Source organism: Oncorhynchus clarkii, chromosome 9, assembly GCF_045791955.1.
Source record: "Oncorhynchus clarkii lewisi isolate Uvic-CL-2024 chromosome 9, UVic_Ocla_1.0, whole genome shotgun sequence".
Classification (NCBI taxonomy): Eukaryota; Metazoa; Chordata; class Actinopteri; order Salmoniformes; family Salmonidae; genus Oncorhynchus; species Oncorhynchus clarkii.
Window position 1 is genome coordinate 62586994 of NC_092155.1, and position 12412 is coordinate 62599405.

General features: G+C 40.6%; 1 protein-coding gene across 6 annotated transcripts in view; it reads right to left on the reverse strand.

The window, feature by feature from the left end:
- Nucleotides 1-12412, reverse strand: part of LOC139416713 (rap guanine nucleotide exchange factor 3-like) — a 51940-nt gene extending 39528 nt beyond the window's left edge. The window contains exons 1-3 of one of the 6 annotated variants that reach the window (XM_071165707.1): nt 12181-12378; nt 7284-7366; nt 1527-1571 (exon numbers count right to left, since the gene is read on the reverse strand). In XM_071165707.1, coding sequence (XP_071021808.1) covers nt 1527-1571; nt 7284-7352 — 114 coding nt within the window. In that variant the 5' untranslated portion in view covers nt 7353-7366; nt 12181-12378. Of the gene's footprint in view, nt 1-1526; nt 1572-5778; nt 6437-7283; nt 7367-8467; nt 8807-12180 lie in introns of those variants that run through there. The other 5 variants (XM_071165706.1, XR_011635119.1, XM_071165708.1 and 2 more) reach the window with 5 other exon arrangements.

Genomic DNA, 12412 nt, shown 5'->3' on the forward strand with positions numbered 1-12412 from the left:
ACAGTATCTCGGACCTGCCTGGTGTGTTCCTTGTTCTTCATGATGCTCTCTGCGCTTTTAACGGACCTCTGAGACTATCACAGTGCAGGTGCATTTATACGGAGACTTGATTACACACAGGTGGATTGTATTTATCATCATTAGTCATTTAGGTCAACATTGGATCATTCAGAGATCCTCACTGAACTTCTGGAGAGAGTTTGCTGCACTGAAAGTAAAGGGGCTGAATAATTTTGCACGCCCAATTTTTCAGTTTTTGATTTGTTAAAACAGTTTGAAATATCCAATAAATGTCGTTCCACTTCATGATTGTGTCCCACTTGTTGTTGATTCTTCACAAAAAAATACAGTTTTATATCTTTATGTTTGAAGCCTGAAATGTGGCAAAAGGTCGCAAAGTTCAAGGGGGCCGAATACTTTCGCAAGGCACTGTATATACAGTATATATACCACCACCCAAAAGGGAACTTGGCGAGTGAGAGGGCAAAGGGACAAGCGCTCGGGCACAGGTAGACCCCTATCTAGTAATGCCTGATGTCATGTTTGTTTTTGGATCATCATTTTGAGGCTTACATCTTACTGTATGTTGGAGATCTTACTGTATGTTGGAGATCTTACCGTATGTTGGAGATCTTACTGTATTTTGGAGAACTTACCATATGTTGGAGATCTTACTGTATGTTGGAGATCTTATGACATGACACAGTAACGTGGGACATCATTTGATGCAATATGACACAACATAGGCCACATAGTAAATGTTTAACCCTAAAGACCTAAAGATTCAAGAGGTTAACTACACTACATTCAATATTTAGTGTACTTTCATTCACCATTTCCACTATGCTTCTAATCTATGGTGTTTCTATGGTGTAACAGATTATTTAAGGGTGAGGTCAAAATGGCTGAAATGAATAACGTTCCTACTCAGTGACCTTGTTGTTTCTCTTCTCAGGAAGATTGTGATTCATCAGAAGATTCATCAGAAGCCAGAGCAGATTTATGAAGGCTAGCTGTAGGGGTGTGATGCACATACACTCCAAAAAGGGTTCCAAAAGGGTCCTTCAGCTGCCCCCATAGGATAACCCTTTTTGGTTCCAGGTAGAATAATGTTTTTCCCCAGGTAGAACTCTTTTCGGTTTCCATGTAGAACCCTCTTTGGAAAGGGTTTTACATGGAATCCAAAAGGGTTCTCCCTGGAACCAAAAAACTGTTCTTCAAAGGGTTCTCCTATGGGACAGCCGAAGAACCATTTTATGTTCTAAATAGCACTTTTTTTTTTATAAGAGTGTATTGTGGGCGGCAAGTAGCCTAGTGGTTAAGAGTGTTGGGTCAGTAACTGAAATGTTGCTGGTTTGAATCCCAGAGCCGATTAGGTGGAAAATCTGTTGATGTGCCCTTGAGCAAGGCACTTAACCCTAATTGTTTCTATACGTCAATCTGGATAAGAACATCTGCTATAATGTAAATTCTCTCTCTCTCTCTCTCTGTAGCTCTCACTGTCTCTGGACTGGCATACTATGTACCTGTTTCATGGTGTCCTGTGTGTCAAGAGCCTCTGGCAGGGGGGTCTATGGGAAAGAAAGAAAGACACATGTACTATTAAATAATTTCACTCTCCATCATAGGTTCATATCCTGTTCAGAAGGCCTATAATATCAAGGCATTGCTGAAAAATAAGGCCTATAATATATTATGGCTTCCTCCCATAGGCATTCCAACAGAACTAGCTCAACTGATTGTTCTCAGAAAACACTGGGTGGGACCAGAAAGGTTGGATGAATCTGGAATATTCTTATGTTTAATGAGATACATATTTTTGTGTACATTGTTTGTTTTCAGGGAGGGTTTTCTGTATGTCAATTGGTTAAGGCAATATATGGATCTGGTGTAAAACTAACTGACATATGGGTAAATCCTCCTCTCAAATCAAATGAACGTTTATTGGTCACGTACACAGTTTAGCGGGTGTTACAGCAGGTGCAGTGAAATGCTTATGTTACTAGCTACTAACAACCCAAATAGCACTGTAGCAATAATCAAATGCAATCTATGCATATGTACACCGGGATCATTTACACAAGATCAGCTAAGATCACCTGATGTCATCAACACCATCCTGTAGACTAATTCCCACTTCCTCTTTTAAGGGTTTATAACTCTTATTTTATGATCCACTTACAGCCTCTCTACATGTGTTCCCAAGCCAGCTGCTAAATTACATGATATAGATGGGATCTGCTAACTGAGGTGTCAGAGGAGTTACACAGTCACTTAACATTGGCCTTTGTTCAGGCTACTCTCTCCTGTATCTTTCCAGGTCTGGTTAACTGATGAGTGCTTAGTGCCTTGCCTTGAGGGCTACTCAGAAGAAAAGACAGACGACGTAACATACAGGTCCTATATTTTCACTGTGTCACAGTGTGAGATCGTCAGCTTAATCGATGAGAACAATAGAAATATGGAACGTGACGAGATATTATCATCTCTTCTCTTTTGGTGTGGGAGCTTGTGCTGTGCTTGGGTATCAAAGGCAGCAAGATGAAAATAGTTTGAACATATAATTTTCCCCTCAGCTCCATTATTGCAGTCAGAACACTATATGGACTGGGAAAGATAGAGACGGATAAGAAGGTGATAGTGGGTAAACAGCTGTCTGCTTCAACAGACACATTTCTGTAATCAATAAAGAATATAGATGATAAAGTATTCTTCTTCCATTCCCTATACTTAGATATTGTTCTATTTTCTTTTCTTATTATTTTACTGGATAGTTTGTATCTTAAGTCAGGTGTACAATGCTCATTCTCCACGCTCCTAGCATGGAGAACTCTCCACCCTTTATTTCTGTTGACAGAGTGTGCCGGTTGTCTTCCAGCCAACTCTGTCACATGCTCCCAACCAGAGGGACTTACCATGCTCCATTGTTAACTCCTACAAAATAGACTTACTGGAAGTCTCTCTCATGTGTGCTGTCTTGTATGCTCTGTCAATCTCAGGGCAGCAAAACAATGCCTGTAGAGGTGTCACTTCTTGGTTAATCTAGCATCACACAGACACACCTGTAGACTTTAGTGACTTTGATTATTTTCCTTCACTCACATCTTAGACAAAACTCAAGTCCTGTGAAGGCAGCAGTGGAAAATACCAGATGCCATGTCCTGTCCCTCTTATCAAGAAGTGCCCTTTTTGCTATGTACCTCTACGAATGTGAGGCATTTTGTCCTGCTCTATCTCCAGAAGTCACCACCACCACCCCAGCTGTAGTATGCAATAAGCAGGGCCATTTTCTTTAACCTTTATTTAACTAGGCAAGTCAGTTAAGAACAAATTCTTATTTACAATGACAGCCTACCAGGGAACAGTGGGTTAACTGCCTTGTTCATGGGCAGAATGACAGATTTTTTTCCTTGTCAGCTCAGGGATTCAATCCAGCAACCTTTTGGTTACTGGCCCAATGCTTTAACACTAGGCGACCTATTGCCATTGGGGTAAGGACAGGTTCTTATTAACATCTAATTATAAACAACAACTCTCTCTGTCTTCAAATGCTACCAGTGGTGGTATCTTACCACACGTATCACACGTCTCAATTAACTACAGTTAGCTGGCTCCCAGTTTGTAGCCAGTTTAATTGGGTCCAATATTTGTGCATGCAGCCCATGAATTCCAGACACATCATCAGAAACACACAAGGATAATGTGGAGCCACATATGCTTTAGTAATACTGTATTGATGTTTGTCTGAACATCTACGGTAAGGTTGGACTCGAAATACTGTAAACACACCAGCAAATCAGTTCCAATTGATTTTAATTATGGAAATCTGTTCCAAAGCCATCCCACACATAATATGTGATCATTTACAAATGTAAGCAAGGTTTGAAATGATTATGTTTTAGTCAAATATCTGTTTGGGCTTCTTTCAGGTAATTTGCAGTTTACAAATTATTTGTAATTATGTTCCAGCCCCCTGACCACCTCAAGAAAAAACTGAATCTAGTTGATGATCCCTGATCCAAGGCAGGTTTTTCCAAACTTGGCATTGTATGTTTAGCTTTTAGTAGACCTTCTCACTAGCAACTTTCCTACAGCAATTGCAATGAATAATCTCAGGCGTTTGACAGCATTGCTCTATTGATCTATTATAGGGTTGTAGTTGTAGTTGAACCTCCAGCCAGGCACTAGTGCACCGTGGCTTTACAAACATTACGCACATGGACTACATTAAGATATGATCATTGCCATAGGGTGTCCTATGTAATTAATCAACTATAGGCTTCTTAAAGACAAACAACATCCAAATAAACAAATAAATAAACACAAAAACTCCCTTTACAAGATGATATCGATAGCCGTTCCTAAACCATTATTCACTCATTCTTACTTGTGAAGTAATAATAAGTAATATCTCCATTGAAGTCCCAATAGCACCTGGGAATATATTGTGTCTAGTAGGCTCCATATTGCCAAACATACAGTGTATGTATATGTGACTTTTTAAAAAAGCACCTTGTTCATTTTATGTCATATAAAATGACATACATTAAGGTCATCACTGATGCATCTAACCATACAGTCTTTAAACTAGTAACTCTAGATTAGTATAATCTTCCTGGCCTATTCAATAACAAAGTCAAAGTCAAATTTAGCTCCTCCTTGAGGAGCACTATTCTGAATCTTCCTGTGGCTGAGGGAAAATATACATTGTTGTATCCCCTGTAAACTGAGTTGGGGGATTGAGGTGAACAATAAACAATGCACTATTAATAACCAGAGTTGAATCAAACTTTGGCTTGGTCTTTGCTACCTTCCTCTCCATACTCAAGACAATAGAGAAGTCCACTGCTCAGTCTAACCATTCTCCACATGCTCACATGCAACGCAAGACGCTGCTTTTGTTTTGGGGACACATACAGACTGTGTCACAGTGGATGTGGTGAGCCTTCTTCCCCCCTCCACTTCCACCAACACAGTGTCTGACTCTTACTCCAGAGCCCCTCACTCTACACTCCTGCAGTGCACACCACCCTCCCACACATCTCACACAGACACCAATAGCACAATCACACACAGCCAGATACAATCATATAAGCTTTTATGCTGAAGAAGTGCTGCAGTGTTTTGAAGTGTGATCCAGATTCCCTCCTCTTGCAGTGTTTACAGTAACAGGGATGATCAGTGAAGTGTACATTGTGTGAGAAAGGTAGAGAGACAGTGCATTGCAAGTGCAGCCACTTGCAGCCACGTCAGACTTTCTGTAGAGATCGCTTAACTTCCCACCACCTTCTTTTCATCAAGTAGGCTACTGTGGCGCAGCAGTGAGCCTCACTCTCAAAACATATCCCCATAGTACGCTATATTATTTATTGAAGGCCTATAGTTTACTGTGAAAACATTGTTGCCATGGGTTGGAATATTATGAACATATTTTCAGTCATAGTCATACTTTCAGAAGATGAAAATGTTTTTTTTATGGAGAATTATATTATGACTCATGAGCAGTCACCATCCTCATCATCAATCATCAACCATCACAATCATCATTCATCATCATTATCATCAACATCATGCATTATCTTCATTATCATCAGACCATCTCAAAGCTAAATAATTCCACGTGGTAAAGACAAACAATGATGATGATGAGTAGTGATGATGATTATCATTATTAGGCTATAATATTATTAGCCTACTAGCCTAACGTTACTGTCTTTTAACTACTGTTGGAATGTAATTCTACATATAGAATATCATTTCTAGGCAGTAATAACATACCCAACTGATGCCTCGAATGCTCGATGTTTCCACAGAATAACGATCCGGGAAAACTCGATAATTGTAACTCCGGAACAGATGCATATTTTTTTCCAATCAAACAGAACAACTTTCCCGATTAGTGGATCTGCGGTAATAACGCCTGACGAAGACGCCACCTCCAAGCATGTCTACCCGTTACAGACTCAGGACCATTACAACAACATTGCATACTGACTCATTGCATGACCAATTGAATCCACACATGTTGCCCTTCTGTCACCAAAGCCACAAGTCTACATTATCTGTATCCGACCGGACTGCTGGTTAGGCTACTGTGCCAAAATGAAAACTCAGCCCGGTTCCTTCCACCTCGCACGACGTTGCAGCCTCTGCTCTGTGGAGAGACGACAACCCACTTTCAATCAGCCTCAACTCTCTCAGCACAGGCGCATGATTCTCACTTTCCGTGAGCACACTTGCTCTCAAATGATTCCCCGCTGCTCAATAAGGCATTATCATTAAAGTAATAAAAAATCGTCTGCCTCTTCAGAATGATATGATTCTCTATTCACTGCAGCAAATTGACTTTTTTTTCCCACAACATTGCAGTTGCGATGGCATTTTGGGAGTCTTTCCAATAGCTGATCTAAACGTTTTGTATAGCCTGCTTCTGTATGGGTCTCCAATATATTGTTTTGCTATTAGGTCAGTCCTATCTGATTCCAAAACACACCACAATGTCGAGCCTGAGCCCTGCAGCTTCAGCACTCTGTTTGACCTGCCAGATGAGATGGATTTAAGGAGAAGTAGGGGGTCTATATCAAATACAAGTGTTCATAATGTTCCAGAACAGCTTCAATGCACCTTGGCATGTGATACCATTCTACCACAAGAAATTCCATCATTAGTTTTTTTGTTGATGGTGGTGGAAAACGCTGTCTCAGGTGCCACTCCAAAATCTCCCATAAGTGTTCATTTGGGTTGAGATCTGGTGACTGAGATGGTCATGGCGTAGGGTTTATATCATTTTCATGCTCATCAAACCATTCAGAAACCACACATGCCCTGTGAATGGGGGCATGGTCATCCTATGGGGGCATAGCCATGGTAGCCAACATAATGGCCTTCCCAGCATTTTTATACATGACCCTTAGCATGATGGGATTTTTAATTGCTTAATTAAGTCAGGAACCAAATCTGTATTATTTTGTCAGATACCTTCCACTGGGCACCCACTGGTTGAATCAACGTTGATTCCACGTCATTTCAATGAAACTACCTTGAACCAACATGGAATAGACGTTGAATTGACATATGTGCCCAGTGGGCTTTAGCTTCCCCCTGATATATAGGTGATTTTTGACATGGGCAGAATTAAGTCAGATAACACCATTCTGCTTTTAAAGATGCTCATTGGGACTTTAAGATATTCGTTTTGCTGTGGGGAATTTGGTGTTTGTGTTATGAAGAGGGAGAACTCTGGGTTGTCTTGGTGACCTGATGTATAAACATTATAAACTTACTTCCCCCTCCTCTGTTTTTATCCGTCTGGATGGAAACAGGATAGATTTGAAGGTATCCATGGAGAACATGGCTGAAGCCGTCACTAGGTAAAATAAGACAGAGGGAGAGGAAAGACAATTGGATTTAGTTTCCTCTAGCAATGTTCTGGGGGTCTATCTTGGCAACATCCTTCAGAGTTCACCTGGAGGGCAGAGTTAGGAGAAGTAAACCAGTAGAATGTCCGGCTGGACAGACCTTGTCCAAAATGGCACCCTATTTTCTAGTTTATAGTGCACTACTTCTGACACTAGTAGTGCACTATATAGGGAATAGGATGCCATTTGGGACACACAGTAGGTCTCTCCCAGCCATTGTTCCAGCAGGGAGCAGCCCTTCCTGTGGCTGACCCTACTGAGGGTGTCACAGCCCACTCTCTGTTTATTTATCTCGATCCAGACACCAATTGTTTTTCTTCAAAGTATTTTGCAGTTTTGGATATCACCCTCCCTCACTCTATTACTGCCTCTAGAGACAGTAGGTGAGCAAATTAAGGGTGTTCACAAAACAGGTTGCCTAGTGGTTGGGCGGTAACCGAAACAGGTTGCCTAGAGGTTGGGCGGTAACCGAAACAGGTTGCCTAGTGGTTGGGCGGTAACCGAAACAGGTTGCCTAGTGGTTGGGCGGTAACCGAAACAGGTTGCCTAGTGGTTGGGCGGTAACCGAAACAGGTTGCCTAGTGGTTGGGCGGTAACCGAAACAGGTTGCCTAGTGGTTGGGCGGTAACCGAAACAGGTTGCCTAGTGGTTGGGCGGTAACCGAAACAGGTTGCCTAGTGGTTGGGCGGTAACCGAAATAGGTTGCCTAGTGGTTGGGCGGTAACCGATACAGGTTGCAGTAACCAAAATGCAGTAACCGAAATGTCGCTGATTCAAATCCCCGTGCCGACTAGGTAAAAAAATCTGTTGATGTGCCTTTGAGCAATGCACTTAACCTTAATTGCGCCTGTGAGTCGCTCTGGATAAGAGCATCTGCTAAATGACTAAAATGTCAAATGTACAACAAACATCTAACCCCAAAATAGCACCCATTAAACACTTACAGCCTATGTGAAATGTCTCATCCCTTCAAAGCAAGCCAAAAAACCTCTCCCTGTACTTCTGAGGAAAACAATCCACCTGAAAAGCAGGCAACAACAATCTCTTACCAAATATGACTTCCTGAGGACTGCAAAGGATGTTTTGCCTATCTGCGATCCTGCTTAGACAAGACCAAAAATTCCCAAACAAACAAATAAACAAAAATGTACAGTCTGCAGTGAAGACCCACAGACAACACGGTAAGGAAGGCTGAGTGAGCTTCAGAGGCTCTAGTGTTTGTCTCTGTCTCGCTCTCTCTTTCTCTCAATTTCTATCTCCTGAATGCCTTCCAGGGACTCCACGATGCTAGTTCAAGAATCCTCCCAGTGAAGAAGGAATCCAGTTTTCATTCTTATGACCTCCTCAGGGATTGTCAACATGTCCGTTTGTTCGATAAGGAATAACACATGCTGTAGCTAGCTGCTAGGCTCCATCAGATAGCATCTCACAGAGCAACCTCCATTGTCTAACTGCACGGCAGAGTGTCATGAGGGCTGCAAATGTTAATGTTTTATTTCAATTCTGTAGTTTAATGGTTTGGTTGAATGGGTTAGTCTCACTGAAAAGGCTTATATTAATACACATCTGTTGAGGAAAACTATATCCGGTTTACATAATGACCAACAAATATTTTCTAATCATACTTTTGTTAGGACTGGTAGAATTCAAAATAATGAAATCCTTTCACACCTATGATTGCTTTATCAGGAAACAAATTGGAACACAAGCCAGTAAACACTGTGTTTGAGCTCAGGAACAGCTGGACCTAGGGCTAGAACCTAAGGCGGTGGTAACTACAATAGATTCAGCTGTGGGACAATTTTTTTGCCAGAGCAGATAGACTGGGGGCCAGAACATAATTCTAATAACTGTTACACTGCAAATGGACCACAACTAAGTCTAAAAAGAGATTGTATTTTAAAATAAGAATAATTTTATACCTTGAATTACATTGAGACACGATCACATATGTTTATTGGGAACAGATGTCCTAAATTAAACTCATTTTTAGGTGAATTCCTTGTGATTTTACAGTCTTATTTGTTTTGACCAAAAGCTTTGGGGGGCCAAAAAAGAATACTTGGAGCTTCTCTTGCATTTTGTGAATTGAATGCCGCCACCTAGTGAATGCATCCTCACACTACAGTCTCAGTCACTGTTCTCAAGTAATCTACATTTGAGTGGACCTGTGGACTAACAGTGAGTCATTTTGACATATCAATTCCATTGAGTTTGAAAAGATATGATCCCCCTCCCCCTCATTTTTGATTTCATCTGTGCATTAATTTACATATTATATTCCTGTCAGTAAAAATCTGGGAATACTGAACTTGTTTGCTTGTTTAAGTGACATAGATTTACAGTTTGGATAAACAAGAAGAGGGGAGTCAATGTTTTTTTCCCATGAGAAGCTTGTCATCAACTCATCAGTGTAAGCGTTTGTGTCTGTCTCTATGACTGTGTGTGTGTTTTACTCATACAGGAGGTCCTCTGGGAAAGGGAGTGGGATTTCCTGCATCACATCTACGCCCATTTGGAATGTGCTCTTAGCCAGCTGTCTTTGCTGTGGCTCTTTGTTACAACTGCCTGTAAACACACACACACACACACACACACACACACACACACACACACACACACACACACACACACACACACACACACACACACACACACACACACACTGTACAAGACGGGGACAGCACCTCATGGGACTCCCTTTTCCATGTTCCTGGAAACATACCTAAATTACTGTACAATATGCACTATCCTCTTGCTGTACTTGGGCTTTTGTGATTCTAATGTAGTACATTTTCACAACTCAGAACAGATCATCAACAAGGCAGCTTAAAAACTCTAAGCACATTTTCAATTGATTAAGTACATAACATACATACAGTCACTTTTTTACCAAACTTAATCAGTGTTTCATCTAGAAATACATGTTCCACTTTGCAGTACATGGTAATATGAAGTAATTGCCTTTCACAATGCAATGCTCATATTACTTTTGATGTGATTCTCTTCTCTTTTGATAAAATACATTTACTATGATATATGACATTTACGTAGCAGACACTTTTGTCCAAAGTAACAACAGTCCACACATTTTGGTATGTGTCCCCAGTGGGAATTGAACAGTGGTGTAAAGTACTTAAGTAAAAATACTTGAAAGTACTAGTTCAGTAGTTTTTTGGGGGGTATACTTTACTACTATTTTTGGCAACTTTTACTTTTGTCCACTACATTCCTAAAGAAAATAATGTACTTTTTACACCATACATTTTCCCTGACACCCAAAAGTACTAGTTACATTTTCACCACCCTCCTTCAGGCCATGAATGAGGCATGCAATGGTTTCAATCCAGACCTACTCTATGTCAGGCTTGGATTTTCCATGCCAAAAGGTTTTTCCCTAGGTGCATGAACAATGGGGATATTTACTGCAATTTTGATAAAAACCTATTACCAAATGCTCAAGACAAGCTTGTTGAAAACTTGTGCCTGCTAAGCAATTATGTTTCTTTCATGTGATTACATTGTGAAAAAAGACTTCAATGATCACACCTTGATCATACATGGGATGGAAATGATGGAAATGTGATGTTCAGTCATTTTAAATGGGTACTGTAACTAAGTGTATTGCCTAATGTGAACACTACTTACAAAGGGCGATTTTGAAACATGTACTGTATCTTAAATGTTTTTGCTATTGGATTAACAGGTTGTTAAAATAACTCCATTGAGATGATATCAATCAGTATGTTGTGTTTTGGTGATTAAACCAATATAGTCATTATATTTCACACTAAACTTATATTTTTATATCAATGGTTGTGTGGTGAAAGATGTATACAAACAAAATGAATGCACAATGGAAAGTTTTGAATGTAAGACAGGCGGCGTTACCAATATGGAGTTTTGTAATAAGATACAAAAAAGCACATTTTACTTCTGTCCTGAAAGTCTGTACAGTACAGTACATACACTCTTAGAAAAAAGGGGTTCCAAAATTGTTCTGCGGTTGTCCTCATGGGAGAACCCTTTTTGGTTCCTGGTAGAACCCCTTTTGGTTGCAGTTGGAACTTTTTGGGGTTCTACATGAAAGGGTTCTACATGGAACCCAAAAGGGTTCTACCTGGAACCAAAAGGGTCTACCTGGAAGCAAAATGGGTTGTTCAAAAGGTTCTCCTATGGGGACAGCCGAAGAAACCTTTTGGTTCTAGATAGCACCTTTTTTTCTAAGAGTGTACCCGGGAACTTTTCCCATCCTCCCACTCGCCTTTTCCTTCCTATCGTCTCCCTTGGGCCTGGCCAGTTAGAAAGTAAAGAGAGGATGTCAGAGTATTTATTCACCTGACCCTATGTTAAATAGAGGAAGGGAGGACTGCTTATGCTGACAGACAAGCAGACAAGTAGACTCCCTCTCTTTATACCTCACTGAAATGCTTATTCCTGTTGTCCAACAGCACATTCAAAAACACAACTGATAATGTTAGAAAGTCCTGTGCCTGAAAGGCAACATGTGGGGCGCTGAGGCAATCTGCTCCTGATAATCCAAACCAACTTGGTTTGGTATCACATACATTTACAAATTCCTTCTTACCTGTATTTTGAATGTACCCCCTCAAAAAAGTAACAAACTAACTTTCTACTAAATTATTGCCACAATGAGTAAAAAATATGACTTGTTTTTCTTGAAGCTCATCAATTATATTTCTGTAATTTTGCACAGTCTGTCTGTCTATACATGTGTGGTAACAAGCTAAAGTCTTCATACCTGATACCTCCTATGCCATGTTTCAGTCTCCGCGTTCTGTTTTGAGAGCACAAAGCTGTCTTCCTCTTTCACGCTCCTCTCCTTTTGATATGCCAGTACCTCACAGATACGGTTTGTGAGCTTTGTGAGCTTTGTGTGTGTGTGTGTGTGTGTGTGTGTGTGTGTGTGTCAGCTTCCTATGGCTGTCTGATTGGATATGACTAGTGTGCCCATAGGAGCTTGGGATGGCAGC